The sequence below is a fragment of the Macrotis lagotis genome, chromosome 2 (genome assembly GCF_037893015.1).
Source record: "Macrotis lagotis isolate mMagLag1 chromosome 2, bilby.v1.9.chrom.fasta, whole genome shotgun sequence".
Classification (NCBI taxonomy): domain Eukaryota; kingdom Metazoa; phylum Chordata; class Mammalia; order Peramelemorphia; family Peramelidae; genus Macrotis; species Macrotis lagotis.
The window spans coordinates 219,937,637-219,962,943 of NC_133659.1; the positions used below are offsets into that span (position 1 = coordinate 219,937,637).

The following is a 25,307-nucleotide window of genomic DNA, read 5'->3' on the forward strand; positions in this document are numbered from 1 at the left end:
GTTAAGTAGCTTGCCCACGGCCACACAGCTAGGTAATTATTAAGTGTCTGAAGTCAGATTTGAACTCGGGTACTCCTGACTCTAGGGCTGGTGCTCTATCCACTGCGCCACCTAGCAGCCCCTACACTAAAGTTTTTGACTGTGTAGATCACAACAAAATATGTTAAGTTATTAAAGAGATGGGAATACCAGATCATTTTACTTTTCCCCTAAGGAACTTGTATAAGGGTCAGAACTGAATTAATATGAGGGTCAGCACTGAATGGTGTTTGAGAATATGATTCCATATTCCTTGGTTTAAGACTATACATAGCTGTATATTGTCAATTTATGCAGAGGATATGAAAAACACTAGGTTGGATGAATCAAAAGTTGGAATAAGGTTTCTAGGAGAAGTATCAATAATCTCAGACATTCAGATGATTCCTCTCTGATGGCAGAAAGTGAAGAATTATTAAGCCTCTTGGTGAGGGTGAAAGATGGAAGAACAAAGCTAGCTTGAAGCTTAACATCAAAAAAATTAACATCTTGGTAACTAGTTCCATCACTTCCTGTAAAATAGAGGGAGAAGAAATGGAAGCAGTGACAGATTTTTATATTCTTAGGCATCATTGTAGATTTTATATATTTTTTTAGGTTTTTTGCAAGGCAATGGGGTTTAAGTGGCTTGCCCAAGGCCACACAGCTAGGTAATTATTAAGTGTCTGAAGTCACATTTGAACTCAGGTACTCCTGACTCTAGGGCTGGTGCTCTATCCACTGCGCCACCTAGCAGCCCCTACACTAAAGTTTTTGACTGTGTAGATCACAACAAAATATGTTAAGTTATTAAAGAGATGGGAATACCAGATCATTTTACTTTTCCCCTAAGGAACTTGTATAAGGGTCAGAACTGAATTAATATGAGGGTCAGCACTGAATGGTGTTTGAGAATATGATTCCATATTCCTTGGTTTAAGACTATACATAGCTGTATATTGTCAATTTATGCAGAGGATATGAAAAACACTAGGTTGGATGAATCAAAAGTTGGAATAAGGTTTCTAGGAGAAGTATCAATAATCTCAGACATTCAGATGATTCCTCTCTGATGGCAGAAAGTGAAGAATTATTAAGCCTCTTGGTGAGGGTGAAAGATGGAAGAACAAAGCTAGCTTGAAGCTTAACATCAAAAAAATTAACATCTTGGTAACTAGTTCCATCACTTCCTGTAAAATAGAGGGAGAAGAAATGGAAGCAGTGACAGATTTTTATATTCTTAGGCATCATTGTAGATTTTATATATTTTTTTAGGTTTTTTTGCAAGGCAATGGGGTTTAAGTGGCTTGCCCAAGGCCACACAGCTAGGTAATTATTAAGTGTTTGAGGTCGGATTTGAACAGGTACTCCAGTGCTCTATTCACTGCGCCACCTAGCTGCCCTAGATTTTATATTCTTAGGCATTATTGTAGATGATTGATTACAGCCATAAAATTAAAAGATACTTACTCCTTGCTACCCAAGGTCTATATTGTCAAAACTATGATTTTTCCAATATCAATATATGACTGTGAGAGTTAGATTATAAAGAAAATTGAATGCCACAGAATTGAGGCTATTGAATTATGCTAGAGAAGATTTTTGAGATTTTTCTGGACAGTAAGGAGATCAAATTGGTTAGTACTTAAAGAAATTAACTCTGACTGCTCATTGGAAGGTCATAGACTGAAGCTGAAAGCTTAAATATTTTTGGTGACATAATGAAGAGATGGGACTGATTGGAAAAGATCTTGATGTTGGCAAAGATTGAAGGCAAGAGAACGGTACAGCAAAAGAAAATGAGATGGATAGATAATATCATGGAATGATGAAGATGAATTTGTTCAGACTTTGAAAGTGGAAGGACCTGGTGTCCTATGATCCATGGGACAGGAAGAACAAGACAGGTGTAAAAAACTGAATAACAATACTAACACTCCAAAGCTATATTAATTAGTGTGATATTGATATTTCAGATGATTAGTTTAACTTGGTTGGGGCATCAAGCAGAAGTGTTGATGGAAAGTGTCACTATTGGCCCTTTCCTCTACCACTCATGCTGCTGAGCATAAATAACATCACACAAGTGTGCCTTCAGCTTTATGTTACCTAATATCAAATTCTAAAAAAGTATCCTCTTGGTAATTTGATTAGTATAGCATTAAAAGTGTATTATTATTATTATTATTATTTATCTGGCTACTGGACCCAAATGACTTTGGTGAAGGAAGTGAGTCTGGTGACTTAGCACAGTATCCCCTTACTCAAATCCAATTCATGTGCTTGACATGGCATCACCTCCCTGATGTTGTGGTCTTCTTTGAGGATGAAATTTACATCAAAATATAAATTAATTTTGGTAGTGTTGTCATTTATATTGCTATTTATATCAAATGAGCATGTAGCATTTTTCCTCCAGCTATTTAGATGTTTTTTTTATTTCTTTAAGAAGTGTTTTGTGATTGAATTATTCCTTTTTTTTTTTTGTGCTTGGGGAGGCTGATTCCTAGATATATGTGTGTGTGTGTGTGTGTGTGTGTATGCATTTTGTCATTATTTGGAATGAGATTTCCCTTTATATTATTGTTTCTTGTGTTTTGTTATTATTATATAGAAATTTCTTGATTTTAGATGATTTGTTTTGTAGTCTGAAACTTGTTTGAAGTTATGTTTCTTTCCTGATTCCTTGGGATTTTCAAAGAAATCATCATATCTTCATCATATAGTGATAGTTTTATCTCTGCTTTCCCCTCTCATTATTGCTTTACTTATTAATTCCCTTTTCTTATTGCTTTTGCTAGCATTTTAAGAACCATATCAAATAATAATAGGGAGAGTGGGCATCCTTGCTTCATTTTCATTTTTCCTGAAAAAACTTCTAAAATGTATCCATTACATAGAATACTTTCTTTTGGCTTTAGATAGATGCGTTTATGATATTAAAAATAATTTTAAATGATATTAAAATATTTATGATATTAAAATGCCAATACTATTTTTGTTCTTAGCATAAAAGAGTATTAAACTTTGTCAAAACCTTTTTCTAAATCTATTGAGGTGATCATATAATTTTGGATGTTTAGTTTTTAATATGATTAATTGTTGATTGTTTTCCCAGTGCATCCTTACAGCCTTGATATGAATCCCATTTGATCTTAAGGAATGGTTTCTTAGATTGTTGTTGTCAGGCATTCGTATTGTGCTGCTATAGGTGAAATTCTTGGACCTTCACAAGAGGGACCAGAGTGTCCATTTGCCACGAATGTTTTCATTAATTTAGAATGGGGTGGAAAGGTTCTGGAAAAGGCAAGTAAGAAGGATGCCTTGCATAGCCTATCCCTCACTATAACATATATATATATATATATATATATATATATATATATATATATATATATGTATATATGTATGTATATATGTATGTATGTATATATATACATATATATATATGTATGTATATATGTATATAAAATTGTGAAAGTCATGCCTCCAATCACCTGGTGGTGTGGTCCTCTTGGACACCAAGGACAAATATTACTATTATTCATTCTTTAAGAAGACTATGACATGCAAGTGAATTGGACTTAAATGGGAGGAATGGAGGGAGGGTGGGCAATGGCCTGATAGGGATCAGAAGGATTGTAAATGGCTGTGGATGCAGTGGGAGAACTTGGCCTTTTTGAGCTAAGGTCTTTAACACATCTCAGTTTGATTGCCAAAACTGCCTTTTCAGTGATTAAGGCTAGTTAAGAAAGAGATGAGACAAAGATGCAAAGATCTAGTACCAAAAAACTGGATTTCTCAGTGATTAAGGCAGGCAAGAAAGAAATGAAGCATAGTATATTCTTTTTTTAATAGTCAAAAAAATCTGTGAGTGCAAGACTCTCAGGGCAGATTCTGGCCAAAACAGAAACAATTGCTCTTTACAGTCACTCTGAGCCGATCTGAGCCAAACATTGACCTAGGGGGCTTAGTCTGGGACCTATTGTTGACCGATCAATGAGAGAGAGATTTGTATATTAGGGGCAGCTAGGTGCTACAGTGGATAGAGCACCAACCCTGGAGTCAGGAGGATCTGAGTTCAAATTTGACCTCAGACCCTTGATACTTTTTAGCTAACCTTGGACAAGTCACTTAACCCTGATTGCCTTGCATTAAGGCCATCTCCAATCATCCTTATTCATATCTGGCCACTAGAACTAGGTGACTGGTGACTTAGCCACAGTACCCCCTCACTCAAATCTAGTTTTATGAGCATGTTATGGCATCATTCCCTGATGAGAAAAGGACATCCATCATCATGATGTATCTAAATTGTTATAATCTGTTTGATTTTATTTAAAATTTTGAATTAATGTTTAATAATAGTATTATTACTATTGGCTTATAGTTTCTTTTCCATGTTTTATTTTCCTCCTGGTTTAATTATTAGGATAATTGTCCTGTAAAAAAGATTCTATAGGTACTTTTCAATTTTTTGAGACTATTTAGTGAACTCTGGGTACTAACTTCTTTAAAAGTTTGATTGAATTTTCTTGTGAATCCATCAGGTTCAGGAGTTTTTTTGAGTTTTTTTGGTAGTTTTTTCTATATGTTTAATTTTTCTGATATCAAATTATTTAAAATCCCTATGTGGTCTTCTGATAGTTTGGATAGTTTATATTTCATTACTCTCTCTTGTATTTTCAGTTTCATTAATGTATAATTGCATAATATATTCTGATTGTTTCTTTTATTTCTTTGCTGTGAATTCACCATGCTTATGTTATTTGCTTTTTTAAAATCTTAATAGTATTTTTCCAATTACATATAAACATTCATTTTTGTAAAATTTCCTTCTCTTTCCTCTCTCCCTCCCCAAGACAGCAAGTATATGTAAGTCTTGTTAAATATATTTCCATATTATTCATGATGTGAAAGAAGAATCTGAGTAACAGGGGAAAACCATGAGTAAGAAAAAAAACAGAAATTTTTAAAAAGTGAAAATAATATGCTTTGATCTATATTCAGACTTCATAATTATTTCTCTGGATGTAGATAGCATTTTCCATCACAAGACTTTTAGTACTGCTAAATCTATCATAGCTGATTATCACACATTGTTGTTATTACAGTGGTACAATGCCCTCCTGGTTCGGCTCACTTCACTCAGCATCAGTTTAAATAAGTTGTTTCAGGTTTATCTGAAATTCACCTGCTCATGAGTTTTTACAGAACAAAAGTATTCCATCACATGGGCAGCATGGTTGGCACAGTGGATAAAACACTGGCCTTAGAGTCAGGAGGATGGGAGTTCCAATCTGGCCTCAGACACTTGTCACTTAATAGCTGTGTGGCCTTGGGCAAGTCTCTTAACCCTGATTGCCTCCCATTTGGGGTCATCTCCAGTCATTCTAATTCATATCTGGCCACTTGGCCTAGATGGCTCTGGAGGAGAAAGTGAAGTTGTTGCCTTAACATAGCACTTCTTCACTTAAATTCAATTTATGTACATGGCATGGCATGGCATCATTCCATCACATTCATATATCATGATTTGTTTACCCATTGATGAACTCCACCTCAATTTTCAATTCTTTACCACCACAAAAAGCTATTATAAATATTTTTATATATGCAGGTTCTTTTCTCTTTTTTGTGATCTCTTTGGAATACAGATCTAATAGTGGTATTGTTGGATCAAAGGCTATGCACAGCTTGATTGCCCTTTGGGCATAGTTCCGAATTACTCTCCAGAATTGTTGCATCAGTTTACAACTCCACCAACAATCTATTAGAGTCCCAGTTTTCCCACATCCCCTCCAATATTTATTATTTTCTTTTTCTGTCATATTAGCCAATCTGATAGGTATGAATGTAGTCATATGACTACAGATAGTTTTAATTTCTTTATCTGAAAACTGCCTGATCATATTCTTTGACCATTTATCACTTGAGGAACTTTGGTATTTTTTATTTGATTTTCTATTTATCAGTTTATCAATTTTATAGTTTTTATTTTATTATCATTTCTATGTTTTTTCAATTTATCTATTTCCCTTATAATTTTTATATCTCCTCTTTTGTGCTTATTTTAAGGTTTTTTTATTCTTTTATTTTATAATTTTTTATAACGCACATTCAAGTTCCTTTTCCAGCCATATTCAACTCTTCATGACCCCATTTGGCCTTTTCTTGGCAAAGTTACTGCAGTGGTTTGCCACTTCCTTCTTCAGCTCATCTTACAGATGAGGAACTGAGACAGACTCGGTTAAGTGACTTACTCAGAGTTACACAGCTAGTAAATGGGATGCCAGGACTCTATTCGCTATGTAGCACAGTAATAAACATAGTAAGTGTTTATTATTCTCAGAATAATAGGTGAATAGGTTAATAAGAATCTGTATTCCATTTGCCAACTACAAATGAATTCTCATTTTAGCTTTCCCTAGTTTTAATTTTTCTCAAGAAAGGAAAATATTTAACACTTTATATTCTTTTCTCAATTTTTCAGCATTTTTCTTTAAAGTTTTGACTTTCAAATTCTATCCCTCCCTCCTTTGTCACCTTTTCCTTCCCAAAGTAAGCTATACATATACAGTCATATAAAACATTTCTGTATTAATCATTTTATACAAGAAGATTTGAATAGAAGGAAAAAATGAAAGTGAAAAATAGCTTGCTTCAGCCTGTATTCAGACAATATCAGTTCTTTTTCTGAAGGAATATAGCATGTTTCATCATTAAATCCTATGTGTTGACTTGGATTGCATTGCTGAGAATAGGTAAGTCATTCAGTTCTTCATCAAACAAATTACTGTTTCTGTAATTACTGCAATTTTGTTTGATAAAGAACTGTGAACAGCATTCTCTTGGTTCTGTTCACTTCTCTATATATCAGTTCATGTAAGTCTTCCCAGGATTTTCTCAAATTATCCTGCTTGTCATTTCTTTGCTTATAATTTTATTTGTATTAGTTTTAGTTTTATGAATTTTATATATTCAAAATTATCTATTTTACATTTTGCAATACTTTCTACATCTTCTTTGTTCCTAAATTTTTTCCTTATCCCTAAATTTACCATAAAACTATTCCATGCTCTCTTAATTTCCTTATTATGTGTAAATCATGTACCCATTTTGAACTCATCTTGTTATATTGTGTGAGATGTTGGTCTGTACCTAGTTTCTGACATACCATTTTCTAGTCTTCCCTACAGTTTTTGTCAATTAATGAGTTTTTGTTCCAAAAGTTTGGATCTTTGGGTACATCATTAACATAATCATTTACTACAAAATAATGTGTATCTAATCTATTCTACTTATCCAATACTCTGTTTCTTAGCCAGTGCCAGATTGTTTTGGTAGTTATTGCTTTATAATACAGTAGAAATAGACCAATTTTTTTCATTTTTCATTGATTCTTTTAATATCCCTAAGTTTTTGTTCTTCCACATGAATTTTGTTATATTTTTCTAGCTTTCTAAAATAATTTTTTCTTGTATTTTGACTGGTATGTCACTTAATAAGTAGATTAATTTAGATAGAATTGTCATTTTATCAAATTGGCTTGGATTACCCCAAAGCAATTATTATTTTTCCAATTGTTTCAATCTGACTTTATTTATGTGAAAAGTGTTTGATAGTTGTTTTTCCTGGTTTTCTGGGTAAGTAGACTCCCAAGCATTTTATATTATCTGTAATTATTTTAAATAAATTTTGCCATCTCTCACTGCTGTACTTTGCTAGTAATGTATAGAAATGTTGACAATTTATGTGGTTTATTTTGATCCTGTAACTTTGATAAAGTGGTTAATATTTTTTTCTTTGAATGTTTATTTTATTTTTTCATTTACATGCAAAGATAATTTTCAACATTCATCCATCTGTAAGTTTTTGAGTTCCATATTTTTCTATTTCTTTCGCTCTCCCCCCCCCCAGAGTAATCAGATGTAGGGTAAACATACACAATTATTTTTATCATTTTCCATATCAGTCATGCTGTGAAAAAAGAATCAGAACCAAAAGGAAAAAAAAACATGAGAAAAAAATAAAATAAAACAAATTAAAAAACATAAAACAAATTTCAAGTGGTTTATAATTCAAGAAGTCTTCTAGTTGATTGTCTAGGATTTTCTAAGTATCATCTGCAAAGAGACATAATTTGGTTTCCTTATTGCCTATTTTAATTCCTTAAATTTCATTTTATTTTATTGCTAAAGTTAACATTTCTAGTACAGTATTAAATAATAGAGGTTATGACAGCTATGCTTGCTTTTCCCTGATTGATTTGGAAATGCTTCTAGCTTATCAACATTACAGATAATGTTTGCTAATGGTTTTAGAAAGATACTATGTAATCATTTTAAGGAAAACTCTTTGAAAGCATTCCTATGCTTTTTAGAGTTTTTATTAGGAATGGATGCTATCAAAGTCTTCTTCTGCATTGATTGAGATAACCATATGGTTTCTGTTGATTATTGATGTGATCAATTATGCTGATAGTTTCCTACTATTGAACCAGCCCTGAATTCCTGCTATAAGTTCCATCTAATCACAGTGTATGATCCTTTTGACATATTGTTGTAATCTTTGCTAATATTTTATTTAAAATTATTGCATTGCTATTCCTTGGAAAAATTGGTCTATAATTTTCTTTCTCTGTTTTTGCTCTTCCTGGTTTCAGTATCAGCATCATATTTATGCCATAAAAGGAATTTGGTAGGACTCCAACTATTTTTAGAAATAACATAGAATTGGGAGTAAATGTTCTTTAAATTGGGAGTAAATGTTCTTTAAATGTTTCTTAAAACTCACTTTTGAATCCAGCTAATCCTGGAGATTTTTTTTCTAGGGCCTTTATTGATGGCTTGTTCCATTTCTTTTTCTAAGACTGGGTTATTTAAGTATTTTGATTCTACTGTTAATCAGGGTAATTTATATTTTTTATAGATATTTATCCATTTCATTTATACTGTCAAATTTATTGGTATATAATTGGGCAAAATAGCTCCTAACAGTTGTTTTCATTTCCTCGTCATTAGTGATGAATTTACCCTTTCATTTTTGGTACTAGTAATTTGGTTTTCTTTTTTCCTTTTTTCAATAAAATTAGCCAATGTTTTATCTATTTTATTGGCTTTTTCATAAAACCAGATTCTAATTTTATCTATTAGTTAAATAGTTTCCTACTTTGAATTTTATTAATCTAATCTTTGATTTTCAGGACTTCAAATTTGGTTCTTATTTGGGAACTTTTCATTTTTTTTTTTTTCTAGTTTCTTTAGCTATATGCTGAATTCATTATTTGAGAATATATGAATATATACATTCTTAAGAATAATCTAAAATTAGTTATGGATTCTTCATAGTAATAATCTCTAATCTTTAATGTCTCTTAGTTTTAACATCTCAAAAATAAGATGCGTACTTTATAAGAAATATTTAAAAGAAATATAAAAATCATTTAAAAATAAAAGTTGAATTTATCTTATCAATTTCTTGTTTCTTTTAAGTAATCTTTAATTTTTGACCATTCATTTCTTTCTTTTTGGGGGTGGTAGAAATGTTTTTATTATGCATTTAAGAACAAAAGAGAGAATTTCCATGTATACAACAGAACATAAAGAGAAAATTCCATAACAATCTGTAAATCTCCCATTTCATTTTACTTGCTTTTATTTTTAAAAGTTTTGATAGTTCTACACATTACTTTCAAAACTAATTTGGGACAGCTAGGTGACGCAGTGGATAAAGCACCGGCCCTGGAGTCAGGAGTACCTGGGTTCAAATCCGGTCTCAGACACTTAATAATTACCTAGCTGTGTGGCCTTGGGCAAGCCACTTAACCCCGTTTACCTTGCAAAAACAAAAACAAAAAAAAACAAAAAAACTAATTTGCTTCTCTGTGCCTTCTTTTGAAATTTCTTCTATTCTCTGTGTTCTAATATCATTAGCTCTGTCTCAGATGGATCACATTCTTTATCATAAGTCCATCATAGAAATTACTTCCATATTTTTCCACAGTTGCTGTTGCTGATTGTAATTCCCTCCATCCATTCCTCCACACTATCATCTATTGTATTTTCTCTCTCCTTTCACCCTTTCCCTCTTCAAAAATGTGCTGTGGGGCAGCCAAGTGGCACAGTGGACAGAGCACTGGCCCTGGGGCCAAGAGGCCCCAAGTCTACATCCCACAGGAACCGCCTGGCCCCATGGCCCTGGACAGGCCACCTATTCCCACCACCTTGCAAAAAGTAAAAAAGAAAATGTATTATATCTGACTATCCTCTCCCATGATCTACCCTCTCCTCTATCACCCATATCTCTCCTCCCCCATCCCCTTCTCTCCTTTTTCTTCTAGATTTCCATAACCTATTGAATATGTATGCTGTTTCTTCTCTGAGCCATTTCTGATGAGAATGAAGGCTCCCTCATTCCCCTTCACCTTCCCCCTTCCATACCATTGCAAAAGCTACATGAAATATCCTTTACGTGAAATATCTTAGCCCATTCTGCTTTTCTTTTCTCTTACTCCCAATGCATTTCCCTTTCACCCGTTAACTCCATTTTTTTGAAAGGAAAAAGCATTTATTAGACACCTGTGTACTAAGCAACAGGGACATATAACAAAAGTAAAGCTAGCATTGACTCCATTTTCACAATATATTATATCTTCAAATTCAGCTCTCTCCTGTGCCTCATCTACAAAAGCTCCTTCTACCTGCTATAAACCTTAAATGAGAAGGTTTATATGAACATTATCAGTATCATCTTTCCATGTAGTAATACATGCATTTCATCATTATTAAGTCCCTTATAATTTACCCTTCTCATCCACTCTCTGTGCTTAACCTGAGTCCTGTGCTTGAAGATAAAGCTTTCTGTTCAGCTCTGGTTGTTTCAACAGGAACATTTGAAATTCCCCCAACTCATTGAAAGTTCATCTTTCCCCTGAAAGAGGATGTTCAGTTTTGCTGTGTAGTTGCTTCTCAGTTGCATTCCAAGCTCTTTCGCCTTGTGGAATATTATATTCCAAGCCCTACGAGCCCTTAATGTAGATGCTGCTAAGTTGTGGGTAATCCCGATTGTAGTTCCATGATATTTGATTTTTTTTCCCTTCTGGCTGTTTGCAATAGTTTCTCTTTGACTTGGAAGTTCTAGAACTTGACTGTAGTATTCCTGGTGGTTGGTTTTTTGGGGTCTTTTTCTGGGGTAGATCAGTGAATTCTCTCAATTTCTACTTTGCCCTCTGCTTCTAGCATACCAGGGCAATTTTTCTGAGGTCCTTGCACTTTTCCTTATCATGACTTTAAGGTATCCCAATAATTTTTAAATTATCTTTCCTGGATCTGTTTTTCTAGCTCAGTTTTTTCAATAAGATATTTCACATTTTCTTCTAGTTTTTCATTCTTATGGTGTTGAATTATTGTATTTTGATTTCTTGCAAAGTCATCAGTTTCCTTTAGTTCAATTCTACATCTGAAGGATTTGTTTTCCTCAGAGAACTTTCATATCTCCTTTTCCATCTGGCCAGTTCTACTTTTTAAAGCATTCTTCTCCTCATTAACTTTTTCAATTATTTTATCCATTTTACCTAAACTGGTTTTTAATATGTTATTTTCTTCAGCATTTTTTGGATCTCCTTGACTAAGCTGCTGACTACATTTTCATGTTTTTCCTGCATCTCTCTCATTTCTTTTCTCATTTTTTCTTCTACCTCCCTTATTTGATTTTCAAAATCTTTTTTTGAGCTCTGTAATAGCCTGAGCCCAACTTCTATATTTCTTGGAGTCTTTAGATGCAGAAGCTTGGACTATCACATCTTCAGACTGTGTATTTTGGTTCTCCATGGGATCAAAGTAATTGTCTATGGTCAGTTTCCTTTTTGTTTGTTTGTTTACTTATTTCCCCAGCCTGTGCCTGGTTTTGGGTGCTTCTGAGCTTTTGAGTATTATTGGGACATCCCTGCAATGACCTCAATATATGAGGCTCTGACTGCCCTCCTGGTCTAGTCAAAGCTCCAGAGTCCTGTCCCAGGGACAAAGGACAGACCTCAGCAATCTCCCTCCACTCTCTTTACCTTCTGTGGGATGAGTGCTCAGGGAGCAGCTGCCAGGTGGTTCCTGCTTGGTGGCTCCATAGGCCTGCTTCCATCTCCTGTGATCTGGGCTGCACTGAGGGCCATTGATGCACTGAGGAGGATCATGCTGGCCTGGGCTTCGTGCTCACTCTGGCAGAGATCTCCCTGCAGATCTTCCAAGTTGTGCTTGGTGCTTCCTGGGATGGCAAGTCAGGAAATTGTTTCTGCTGCTAGGCACCCTGGGGATGTTCCAGGAAGGCTGAAGTTCCTCTGGCTGCTGCTGCCCCTCCAAACTGGTGGAACAGAGCCTTCCCACTATTTTCCAGGTTACCTTCGGCTGGAGAATTGCATCACTGAATCTTTCTTGAAAATTTAGTTAGAGTCATAACTTTTAAGGTTTTTTGAAATATTTTGGAGAGAGGCTATTCTCTTGTCACCATCTTGGCTCCACCACCCCCTTCTATTTTCTTTTGTACATTTTTTAAAGGCTGTTTTTTTCCTTTTAAAAATCACTGTTGGGGCGGAGTCAAGATGGCTACAGGAGGGGATTGTCTCTTACGTGTTCTCACTCAAAACTTACAAACTAAGGACTCTAACTAAATTTTCAAGAGACAGAATCCACAGAGGGTTGCAGTGAAGCAGTTCTCCAGCCCAAGGTAACCTGGAAAAGAGCAGAAAGGCTCCGCTCCATGGGGTTGGAGGGGCGGCCTGCCAGAGCGAAGGAACTTCAGCCTCCCGGAGGCAAGCCCAAGGTGCTGGGGCTCACAGCAGCGAGGGCAGTTTCCTGACTTACACCCCTGGGAGCACCAAGCACAACTTGGGGAATCATGAAGGTATCTTTGTCAGAGCGAACATGTGAAACCCAGACCTCAGCATACACAGCAAGCAACGTGGCCACAGCAGCCCAGATCCAGAAACCGGAAGCAGGCAGAGCTGGTAAGCAGGCACCCCCAGGGCATGAGTGCTAAGCCTAGGAAGGGGAGTGGAGAGAGACTGTTGAGCTCTGTCCTCTGTCCCTGGAACAGTACTCTGGGGCTCTGACCACATAAAGATCCTGATCACAGTCTAGACCTCCCATAGAATACCAGCCCCCCCCACCTCAGCCCCATGGCAGAGAGGTGTGCTTATGGTCATTCACAGACCAGGAGGGAAGACAGAGCCTCACACACTGAGATCCTTGTGGGGGGTGTCCCAATAATATTCAGAAGCTCAGGAAGCACCCCCAAACCAGGCACAGACTGGAGAAATGAGTAAGCAGAGAAAAAAAGAGAAACATCATTGAGAAATACTTTCCCTGTGATCCCAAGAAGGATCAAAACACTCAATCTGAAGATGAGGAAGAACAAACTCCTGCATCTAAAGACTCCAAGAAAAACAGAAATTGGGCTCAGGCTATGACAGGGCTCAAAAAAGACTTTGAAAATCAAGTGAGGGAGATTGAAGAAAAATTGGGGGAAAAAAATGAGAGATAGAGGAAAAACATGAAAATGAAGTCTGCATTAAAGGAGATCCAAAAAAATGCTGAAGAAAATAACATGTTAAAAACCAGCATAAGTCAAATGGATAAAGCAGTTCAAAAAGTTATTGAGGAGAAGAATGCTTTAAAAAGCAGAATTGACCAGATGGAAAAAGGGATAAGAAAGCACTCTGAGGAAAACAAATCCTTCAGACAAAGAATGGAACTGAGGGAGGTTGCTGATTTTACAAGAAATCAGGACACAATACTTCAAAACCAAAAGAATGAAAAATTAGAAGAAAATATGAAACATCTCATTGAAACAACAACTGATATGGAAAAAAGATTTAGGAAAGAAAATTTAAAAATTATCAGAATACCTGAAAGTCATGACCAGGAAAAGAGCCTTGACATCATTTTCAAAGAATTACTACAGGAAAATTGCCCTGATATCCTAGTAGCAGAGGGCAAAATAGAAATGGAGAGAATCCATCAATCTCCCTGAGAAAGAGATCAAAAAAAGAAAAAAACCAACCCCCAGGAATATTTTTTTTTAGTTTTTTCAAGGCAAATGGGGTGAAGTGGCTTGCCCAAGGCCACACAATTAGGTAAATATCAAGTGTCTGAGGCCCGATTTGAACTCAGGTATTCCTGACTCCAGGGTCGGTGCTCTATCCACTGCGCCACCTAGCCACCCCTGCCCCCAGGAATATTATAGCCAAGTTACAAAACTCCCAAGTCAAAGAGAAAATATTACAAGCAGCCAGAAGTATACAATTCAAATATCGTGGCGCTGCAATCAGGATCACACAGGACTTAGCAGCAACTACATTAAAATCTCATAGGGCTTGGAATATAATGTTCTGGAAGGCTAAAGAGCTTGGAATGCAACTGAGAATCAACTACCCAGCAAAACTGAATGTCCTCTTCCAGCGAAAAAAGATAGACTTTCAATGAACCAGGGAAATTTCAAATGTTCCTGTTGTAATGGCCAGAGCTGAACAGAAGGTTTGATCTTCAAATACAGGACTCAGGTGAAGCATAGAGAGTGGAAGAGAAGGGGAAAATATGAGGGACTCAATGGTGATAAACTACATGTATTTCTGTATAGAAAAATGATATTGATAATACTCATATTGAACCTTCTCATTTAATAGAGCAGGTGGAAGGAGCTTTTATAGATGAAGCGCAGGAGAAAGCTGAATTTGAAGATATATTATGTTGTAAAAATGTAGTCAGTAGATAAAGGGGAAATGTAATGGGAGAAAGAAAGGAGGAATAGGCTAAGTTATTTCACATAATAAGATTTTTCTTCATAGCAATGAGTTATTGCAATGATATGGAAGGGGGGGAAGGCGAGGGGGAATGAGGGAATCTTCACTCTCATTAGAGGTGGCTAGGAGAGGAAACAGCATATATACCCAATGGGGTATAGACATCTGGAGTAAGAAGTTGAGAAGAGGGATGGGGGAAGGGGGTGGATGTGAGTGATGGAGGAGAATATGGACCATGGTGGGAGAGTGGTCAGATATAACACATTTTCTTTTTTATTTCTTGTAAGGGACTGGGATTGGATGGCCTATTCAAGACCATAGGGCCGGGTGGATGCTGGGCCTAAGCGGTGGTATGTGGGCTCAGGGCCTCTTGGCCCTGGGGCTGGGGATCTGTCTGCTGCACCACTCAGCTACCCTACAGAAGAGACAGAGTGAAAGGAGAGAGAAAATATAGTACATGGTAGTGCAGAAGTATGAATTGAGGGAGTTGTAATCAGCAATGGCAACAGTGGAAAAATATGGAAGTAACTTTTGTGATGGACTTATCATAAATAATGTGGTCCACCTGCAACAGAGCTGGTGGTGTTAGAACACAGACTGAAGCACATTTATTATTATTATTTTTTGAGGGGGGTCAGGACAAATGGGGATGGGTGACCTGCCTGGGGCCACATAGCAGGGTGATCTTTGGGTGTCTGAGGCCAGATTTGGACCCAGGTGCTCCTGGCACAAGGGCCAGTGCTCTGTCTGCCACCCGTCCACCCCTACTATTATTATTACTATTTTATTTTATTTTGGGTCTTTTTTGTTTTTGTTTTTTGCAGAGCAATGGGGGTGGGGTGGCTTGCATGGGGTCGCATAGCTTGGTGATTGTTGGGTATCTGGGGCTGGATTTGGGCTCTGGTGCTCCTGGCTCCCGGGCTGGTGCTTTTTCCACTGCGCCACCTGGCCATACCAATAATAATAATAATAATAATAATAATAATAATGATAATAATAATAATGATAATTGTTATTATTAATTTTAATTTTTTCTCTCCCCTTTATTGCTCATGCGGGTCTATTTTTGGGGGGAGGGGGTATTATATTTATGCTTATACAAGAATATTTTAGTAATGTATAAAAAAAAATTATTTGTACAAAATAAGAATAAATAAATAAATAAGTGGGGGGAAAATCATTGTTATTAATTGTGGAAACTATCGCACCCTCTTCCAAATCTCTTAAACTGAATTAGAGAGAAAAAAAATTAAAGAGAATGAGAGAGAAAGAAAGAAAAAACTTGTAACAAATAAGCGCAAAACTTCATAGTGGACATTTCAAAAAATGTATTTTTCTGTGTCTTGTCTCTATAGCTTTAACAGAAGGTATATAACAGACTTTCTCCTTGTTTTGTTTGCTTTATAACAGTACTCAGGTTTTCCTGAAATCATCCCTTTTGTCATTTCTAATGTTATGTTCACATATCACAGTTTGTTTAACCATTCCCCAGTTGTTTAAGACTCTACCCCTTTGTATTCTAATTTTCTTCTTTTTCTTCTCTTTTAATCTCTTCTTCTGTATTAGGAAAATTGTTTTGCTTGTAGCTATTTCCTCTCAAATATTATCCTCCTACTTTTTCTTTTAATTTGTTTTTAATTGTTAACCATTCCTTCCTTTAGGGTATTTCTAGATTTTAAGTATTTTGCTTCTAGCCTGTTTTCTTTGATTTGCTCATCTCTCCAGCTTTTAGTTCCAGAATTGAGGATTTTTGCCAGATACAGGCTCTACTTCCAGCATTTTGGGTAATTTGTTTAGAATTCCCTGGGTCCTTGGGTTCCTACCCCATTCTCTACATTCCTAAGATAATTCCCTCCAGATCTTTATGGTCTATTTCTATGTGCTCCTGAATTTCCTCCTGTTTTTTTTATTAGTTATCAAATGTTTCATTGATGTTCTATTCTTTGTGTTGTCATCACCATTCTCTATAAGTACCCTCTCCTCCAAAATAAAAACTTTTATTTTAATACATAGTCAAGCACAATTGATTTATATTATAAATTTCTTTGTCAGAAAGCATGTTGACATTGCTCTCTTCTGCTTACTTCACTCTGCCTCAGGTCATATAAGTATTCCCAAGTATCTCTGAAGATATCCTTTTCATATTTTTTTACAGTTTGTTCATATAACACAATTTATCCAGTCATTCCTTAATTGATGGTTACCCATTTTGTTTTTATTTTTTTGGTACAACAAAAAGTTTTCTGTAAATATTATCATGTATATGGATCCTTTTCTCTTTTCATTCATCTCTTTAGTTTATGTATCTAGTCGAAGTAACACTGCGATAAACAATTTAGTGACTTTTTTGTGTAGTTCCAATTTTCTTTTCAGAATGGATGGACCATTGTACAATTCTGTTAATCTATTTGTCCTCCTGTATTCTCTCCAACAAACTATCATTTTCCATTTTTGACATCTTTGTCAGTCTGATGGGTGGAATTAGCATTTTTTCTAATTATTAGTAATTTGGAACCTTTTTTTGTATTATCTGCAGTTTTTTATTTTCAATTTTTATTTATTTACACATTACTAAAATAGTCTTGTTGAGTGAACATAATCCCCCTTCCCCCACAAAAATAAAAAACCTCACAAGAAATAAAGTGAAAGAAAGAGGAAAAAAAATATGCTTCAGTCCAATACCATCAGCTGTCTCTGGGGTGGATAGAGTTCTTTATCATAAGTCCATCAGAGAAGTAACTTCCATATTTTTCCACAGTTGCTGTTGATGTATGTAATTCCCTCCATCAATTCCTCCCCACTTTCAAATATTATATTTTCTCTCTCCTTTCACTCTGTCCTTCTTCAAAAGTGGGGCTGTGGGGCAGTCTAGTGGTGCAGCGAACAGAGCACTGTCCCTTGGGCCAGGAGGCCCCAAGCCTACATCTCACCCCAGAGACCCAGCAACCATGTAGCCCCATGGTCCCGGACAGACCATCCAATCCCACCACCTTGCAAAAAGTAAAAAAGAAAATGTGTTAGATCTGACTGTCCTCTCCCATGATCTACCCTCTCCCCATCACCTACATCCCCCCTCTCCTATCCCTGTCCCCTTTCTCTCCTTTTTCTTCTAGATTTCTATGCCCTATTAAGTATATATATGTTGTTTCCTTTCTGAACTATTTCCAATGAGAATGATGGCTTCCTCAATCCCCCTCATCTTCCCCATTCCATACCATTGCAAAAGCTATTTCTTGACTCCTTTACATGAAATATCTTAGTCTATTCTACTTATTCTTTCCTTTCTGCCGGTACATTTTCTTTTTACCCCCGACTCCATTTAAAAAAAGATATGTATCTTTAAATTCAGCTCTCTTATGTCTCAACTATAAAAGCTCCTTCTAACTGCTTTAATAAATGAGAAGGTTCATATCAGTATTATCTGTATCATCTTCCCATGCAGGAATACATGCAGTTCATCATCATCATTAGATCCTTCATAATTTACCCTTCTTGTCCACCGTCTCTATGTTTCACCTGAGTCCTGTACTTGAAGATCAGACTTTCTGTTCAGCTCTGGCTGTTTTAACAGAAACATTTGAAATTCTCCTGTTTCATTGAAAGTCCATCTTTTCCCCTGGAAGAGGATGTTCAGTTTTATTGTATAATTGATTCTCAGTTGCATTCCAAGCTCTTTTGCCTTCCAGAATATCACATTCCAAGGTCTTTGAGCCCTTAATGTGGATGCTGGTAAGTCCTGGGTAATCCTGACTGATACACAAAATTTGAATTGTTTTGTTCTGGCTGTAGTATTTTCTCTTTGTCTTGGGAGTTCTGTTGGCTATAATATTCCTGGGGGTTATTTTTGGGGGGATCTCTTTCAGGAGGAGATCGGTAGATTATTTCAATTTCTATTTTGCCCTCTGCTTCTAGGATATCAGGACAGTTTTCCTGTAGAAATTCTTTAAAAATGAAGTCAAGGCTCTTTTCCTATCATGACTTTCAGATAGCCCAGTAATTTTTAACTTGTCTCTTCTGGATCTATTTTCCAGATCAATCTTTCTTTTAGGTTTTTGCAAGGCAAATGGGGTTAAGTGGCTTGCCCAAGGCCATACAGATAGGTAATTGTTAAGTGTCTGAGGCTGGATTTGAACTCAGGTACTCCTGACGGTCAGTGCTTTATCCACTGCACCACCTAGCCACCCCTTCAATTATTTTTTCAATGAGATATTTCACATTTTCTTCTAGTTTTTCATTTTTTTGGTATTGTGTTACTGATTCTTGATTTCTCACAAAGTCATCAGCTTCCTTTAACTCCATTCTACATTAGAAGGATTTGTTTTCTTCAGAGAGTTTTTTTAATCTCCTTTTCCAGCTGTCCAATTCTGCTATTTAAGATATTTTTCTCCTCATTAACTTTTTGAACTGTTTTTTTCCATTTGACCTAAACCAGTTTTTAGTATGTTATTTTCTTTAGCATTTTTTTGGATCTCCTTCACCAAGCTACTGACTTGGTTTTCATGTTTTTCCTGCATCTCCCTCATTTCTCTTCCCATTTTTCCTTTACCTCCCTTACTTAATTTTCAAAATCTTTTTTGAGCTCCGAAATAGCCTGAGACCAACATCTACATTTCTTGGAGGATTTAGATGCAGAAGCTGGAACTTTGTCATCTTTTGAGTATGTGTTTTGGTCCTCCATGGGACCAAAGTAATTGTCTATGGTCAGGTTCCTTTTTTTCCTATTTACTCATTTCCCTAGCCTGTGCCTGGTTTTGAGGTGCTTCCTGAGAGTTTGAGTATTATTTGGACTCCCTGTAAGGATCTCAGTTCCTTCAGGGTCTTATACGAGGCTCTGACTGCTCTCCTAGCCTTTGCTTTGGTCTATGGATGACCACAAATATGGACAAAGCACAAGAGTCCTGTCCCAGGGCCAGAGAGAGACCTTGACAGTCTCCCCCAACCCCCTTAACTTCTGTGGGCTGAATGCTCTAGAAGCAGATGCTGGGTGGCTCACTGCCTGGTGGCTCTGTAGGCCTGCTTCTGTTTCCTGGGATCTGGGCTGCACTGAGGGCCACAGCTATGCTGATGGCCATGGCTACACTGAGGGCCATGCTAGCTCCCACTCACTTTGGCAAATGTTTCCCTGCTGATCTTCCCAAGTTGTGCTTGTTGTTTCCTGGGTTGGCAGTTCAGGAAACTGCTTCTGCTGCCAGTGCTCCCCAGGACCCAGGTGCTTAGGAACCCAGCGGGCTGTTCCTGGAAGACCAGAGTTCCTTTGCTCTGGTGTGATAATCTGTGCTGTCACCCCACCCCCACCCCGTGGAACAGAGCTTTCCCATGATCAGGTTACCTTGAGCTGGAGTATTGCCTCACTGGATCTTTCTGTGGGTTCTGTCTCTCAAAAATTTAGATAGAGCCATAGTTTTAAGGTTTTTGGAATATTTTGAAGAGAGCATCTAAGAAAGGCTATTCTCATGCCACCATCTTGGCTCCACCCCCATGTGGTTGTTGATAGCTTGGATTTCTTCCCTTGAGAATTGCCTTTTATATCTTTAGATCATTAATCATTGTAGAATGTCTCTTATTTTTATATATTTGAATCAGTTCTTTTTTATCAGATTTTATGAGAGGAATTTGCTATTACTCTTTCCTAATTCTCATAAAAACACTCAATTCAACAAGCATTTATTTATTAAACATTACTATGTGTATTTGTATTCTATTAGATGTTAGGAATCAAAAAAGAAAAAAAAAGAAATAGTCTTTAGTCCTAACCCTTAAAGAAATTACTTTCAACTGGAGATCAATAAGTAAATAGAAAGAGAAAGCACTGACAATTGAGGTAATCAGGGCTTTTATAAATAAAAGTGGACATAAGTTCATTCTTAAGGGAAGCTAAGAATCCTAAGTGACAAAGCTGAGAAGCTGTTTCAATCTAAGCAGGGAGGAGTAAAGGCATTGAGATGAGTCTGCCCTTAATACACCAGAATTTGATAGGTAAACTTTAACCTTATCTTGCTTAGAACCATTACTTCCTGGCCATCTTCACAACATAACACCCTCTTTTTTCCTTTTAAGTTCTCCTTCTGTACCATCTTCCACTAGAATATAAGCAACTTGAGGCAAAGGACTGTTTTGCATGTACATTTTTAGAACTTTGCTGTTTAATTCTGGTACATTATAAATGCTTAATAAATGTTTTCTCTGCCCATCAATTATCTATCTGGTTTGTAAATTCCTATGAGGCTCAGACTTTCTGAATCCATTTTAGTGTATAAAACATGTATATTGCACACATACACACACACGCACACACATATTAAATACATTTAAATGCTTAATAAGTAAAAAAAAAAAGAAACACCTGTTAGCAGACTCCCTGAAAGATAATTTTAGCAACATTGCTTCAAAAGCCTTTGTGTCTATTCATTGCTTATGGTTTCTTTTAATGCTATATTTTCTTTTTTGTAGCAACAAGAACTGTGAAATTGACCACCATCGGGAACAATATGAAAAACTGAAGTGGGAGTTGGAAAGAAAACTCAAGGAACTGGATGGTGAACTTGCTTTGCAGAAACAGGTATAATATATATTTGGAATCCTCTTCTGCTGCTTTCTGAGCATCAAGACTAGATTTGGAGGCTATTTTATTTTTTATTTTAGGGAAGGCATTTGGGGTTAAATGACTTGCCCAGGGTCTGCTTTCTGAGCATCAAGACTAGATTTTGAGGCTATTTTATTTTTTATTTTTGGGAAGGCAGTTGGGGTTAAATGACTTGCCCAGGGTCACACACTTACTAAAGTGTCTGAGACCAGATTTGAACTCAGAATCTCTTGACTTCAGGGCTAGTACTTTATCTACTATAGGTAGCGTAGTTTGAGGCTATTTTTTCAAGTCCCAGAACTGAGGAAGAGGAGATGGGTAGTTTTTCAAGCACAGATCACATCTCTGACTATCAAGGTAGAATTGTTTACATAGATTCTCATTGCCTAAAAATCTAAAGAGGAAAAAAATTAATGAGTTTGGGAGTGAGTCTGAAATATGCTACAACAATATCTCTAGAAATCTGTCAGAGGCTTCATTTCCTAGTGTTGAATAAATGTGAGTCTCCTTTTTCTAATCAACAACTTGGGGGGGAATATAAAATAGCAAATGATGTCATTCCCAGCCCCACCAACACCACCATAAAATAGTAGGATAATTTTCAGCTTTTAAAAAATTATACTAGCTGAAACTCTCTTTCAACAGACAATAATACCAAAATATTAGTTATTCTAAATATAGATAATTGACAAGGGCAACCGCAAATCAAATGCTTTTGCTCTTCGAAACTCTTGACTTTAATATCTGTGAAATGCTAGCCCAGCTAGGGAAATGGTCCAAATCAGGGGTGTCAGACACACAACTGGCTGACCTGTACTCCCAAGTACAGCCTGAACCAGATTGAAGTACATATTTAACAAATACATAAATATTTAACAAAACAATAAAAATATATAGTAGAACATAGATAATGTTAATATATGATTTTCTAAATCATTATATGCCCTGCAGGAATCCTTATATACAGGTTTGTAGTTCCGTTTCTATTTGAGTGTGTTATTACTGGTCTGAAGGACCACATTATTTCTAAAAATTGAGGGGTGATTTTCAAATTCACAGGATCTTGTAAATGTTTCAGATGAAAAGAACTATAACTTTTGTTTTTTACTGACTTCATGGTGATGGAAAGTTGTGGTACTTATCTGACTGCCTGCATTAGAATAGGCAAGATAATATGATCTAAAGAATAACCCTATTCTCTCAATTAAACTGAAATTTCTTAGAAGTCATTTTTTTGAAGAAAATAATTCATATGTATTCATAGGCACATAAGATTACTTTTGAACTTGAAAGGGTATTAGAGATTATCCTATCCAAACCTCATTTTATAGATAAGGAAATAGATCTGGAAAGATAAAATGACTTTTATTTGCCAAGACCACATAGGTAGTAAGAGTTGAGATTTGAACTTAGATACTCTGCACATTCATTGCTCTTTTTTATTATACTCCATTCATTCAAAAAAACATTATTGGGCTTTTGCTATGTTAAGCATAATGCTAAATAGGTACCTGGGAGAGTCAGAATGGGAAGAAAAGGGGCAGGGGGTGTTACAGAAAAGAATAAGGCATAAACTACCTCATCATGGAGTTTATGGCCTAGAATGGAAGATAAGACATGTCCAGATAACTATAAAGTAACATGAAATTTCAAAGTACAAGATATTAAATAATCATTTTAGATCAGATAGTGCAGTTAGTTTTAATTAAGGTGTTGGGAAGGTTTTGTAAAGGAAGCATCATTTGTTTTGAAACTTCAAGCTTGAGTTGGAAACATGTAGATGGAACTTTAGGACAAAGGAAATCATATAGTCTAGATTTATTTTGTTAGTTATTTCAATTTTCTTTCATTCAGAGTATTCATTATATAGACACACCTGAATTCTAGTGGATAATGTAGCAAGATACTGGGTCTGTTTTCTTCTTTTTTGGATAATGCATTTAAATGTATAATCACTTTCAACTTTCCTTTAAAGCCTGGGAAAAGAAAACATGGGTAGCCATTATAAATGGAAAATTCCATGTATTATATTTGGTCAGTTGAAAAAAAGTATCCACATTTTTTGTAGTTTCTTTTTAGAAAAAGTTTTTCACTTTATTGATACTTTTTATTTCTATCATAAATTAATTCCTAATATGCTCCCTTTTTTCTATTTTCTCCCTCCTAATGAACTTTCCTTGTAATAAGGAACAATAGTAAAGGAAAATAAACTAATATGATGACTTAGTCCAATAACACAAATAGTATTCTGCACTCCTTCTCCCAACCATTTTTAACATTTTACATTGGAAAGAAAGAGCCTTTTCTTTCAGGGCCAAGATTAGTTATTACAGACTTAGCTTTCAAGTTTATTTCTTTTAATTAAATTGATTTTTAAAAATTAATTTTACCTCTAAATTCTCTCCCTCCTGCACCTCCCCTACTCATTGAAAAAACAAATACAAAATAATACCCATTATACATATGAAGTCATAGGAGCAAGCACATAGACCTGCTTCCTTGATTGGTGACTGTCAAGGCCTGAGAACATCATCCATTATCCAGAACCCAGGAAAGCAAGACATCACGAAACTGACCTATACAATGCTGATGAACTTCTCTGGACAACCAAATTTTGCTGGCCTCACTAGTAATAGGGAAGCTAGGAAGAGGAAATTTGATGGGGGAAATAATTGAGTTAAATTTTAACTATAACAATAGAATATCCTGTTCAAAAATGTAAGACTGAAGATCAGGAGAGAAGTTAGAATTAGATAAATGGATCTGAGTCATTTGCATAGAGATGGCAGGTGAATTCATAGAACTGGTGAAATGACTATGTAAATAGCATAGAAGGAAAAGAAAAGAGGACCTATGCCATAGTTAGTAGACATGATCTGAGTGAAGATCCAGCAAAGGAAACTGAGAAGAAACAGACAAACAGGAGTAGAACCAGAAGAGATCATTGTCACAAAAACATAGAAGAAAATATCAAAGAGAAGAGGGTGCTCAACAGTGTCAAAGGCTGCTGAGAGATGAAGAAATATCTGCAACAAGAAAAAATAATTAGTAGATCTATTAATTAAGAGATCATTGGCAACTTTGGGGAGATTAGTTTCACTTGAATAACGAAGTCAGACTTCAGAGTTAAAAAAAAGAGTGAGCAAAAAGGAAATGAAAGGAATGATATACACACTCTTCTCAAGGAGTTCAATCACAGAAGGGAAGAGAAATGGCCAAAAGTTCTTTGGAATTAAGTCTGTTGGATGAGGTGAATAAACCATCTTAAATAATAACATTTTTGCTCAAAAATGGGTTATAACAAAAAATAAGGTTCTTGATTACCTTTTAAATTGATTCTGAAGACATTCCATAGTTTCAGAATGTTTTGAGCAATGACTACATTGAAAGGATAACCTGATAGTCTCCCAGAGATTTACATTGAATGTTGATACATTTGAATTTGGACTTCTGGTATGTTTATTAAAAACGTAGTCAATTATTTCAGATGTCCATTTGAGAGGGCCACAAGTCTCACAAGAAAATCCTTTGGAGCACTTCATGGTCAACTCTAGATGTAATTCTTTTGCCCCCTAGTGGCTACAATCTACACTGTACCTCTCTGAACTGTGCATTCCTAGGATTCAAAGGGTTACATGCCAGTATTGTTGGGAAATTCAGAATTATACTAGAATCCAACTAATACTCTGACTTAAATATTTTCAAGTCCTAACCTTTCCCCTCGAAGGATTCTTATGAGTCCGCATTCTTCATAACATCACAAAAAATTAGGTAAAAAGATATAATTTGTGTACCCAGTTTCTATTTAATTTAATTTTTATTTTATTTCCTGTCAGAGATTTTTTTTGCTAGATATAATTATTTATTTCATTTCATTTCCCCCTGGTTACATTCAAAAACAAGTTTCAGCATTTA

General features: G+C 35.8%; 1 protein-coding gene across 12 annotated transcripts in view; it reads left to right on the forward strand.

Moving 5' to 3' along the window:
* The window catches only part of CCDC57 (coiled-coil domain containing 57), a 290,352-nt gene that overhangs the window by 50,875 nt on the left and 214,170 nt on the right, over window positions 1-25,307 (forward strand). For all 12 annotated transcript variants that reach the window (XM_074224817.1, XM_074224825.1, XM_074224822.1 and 9 more), the window contains one exon: window positions 21,260-21,368. In XM_074224817.1, coding sequence (XP_074080918.1) covers window positions 21,260-21,368 — 109 coding nt within the window. The remainder of the gene's footprint in view (window positions 1-21,259; window positions 21,369-25,307) is intronic.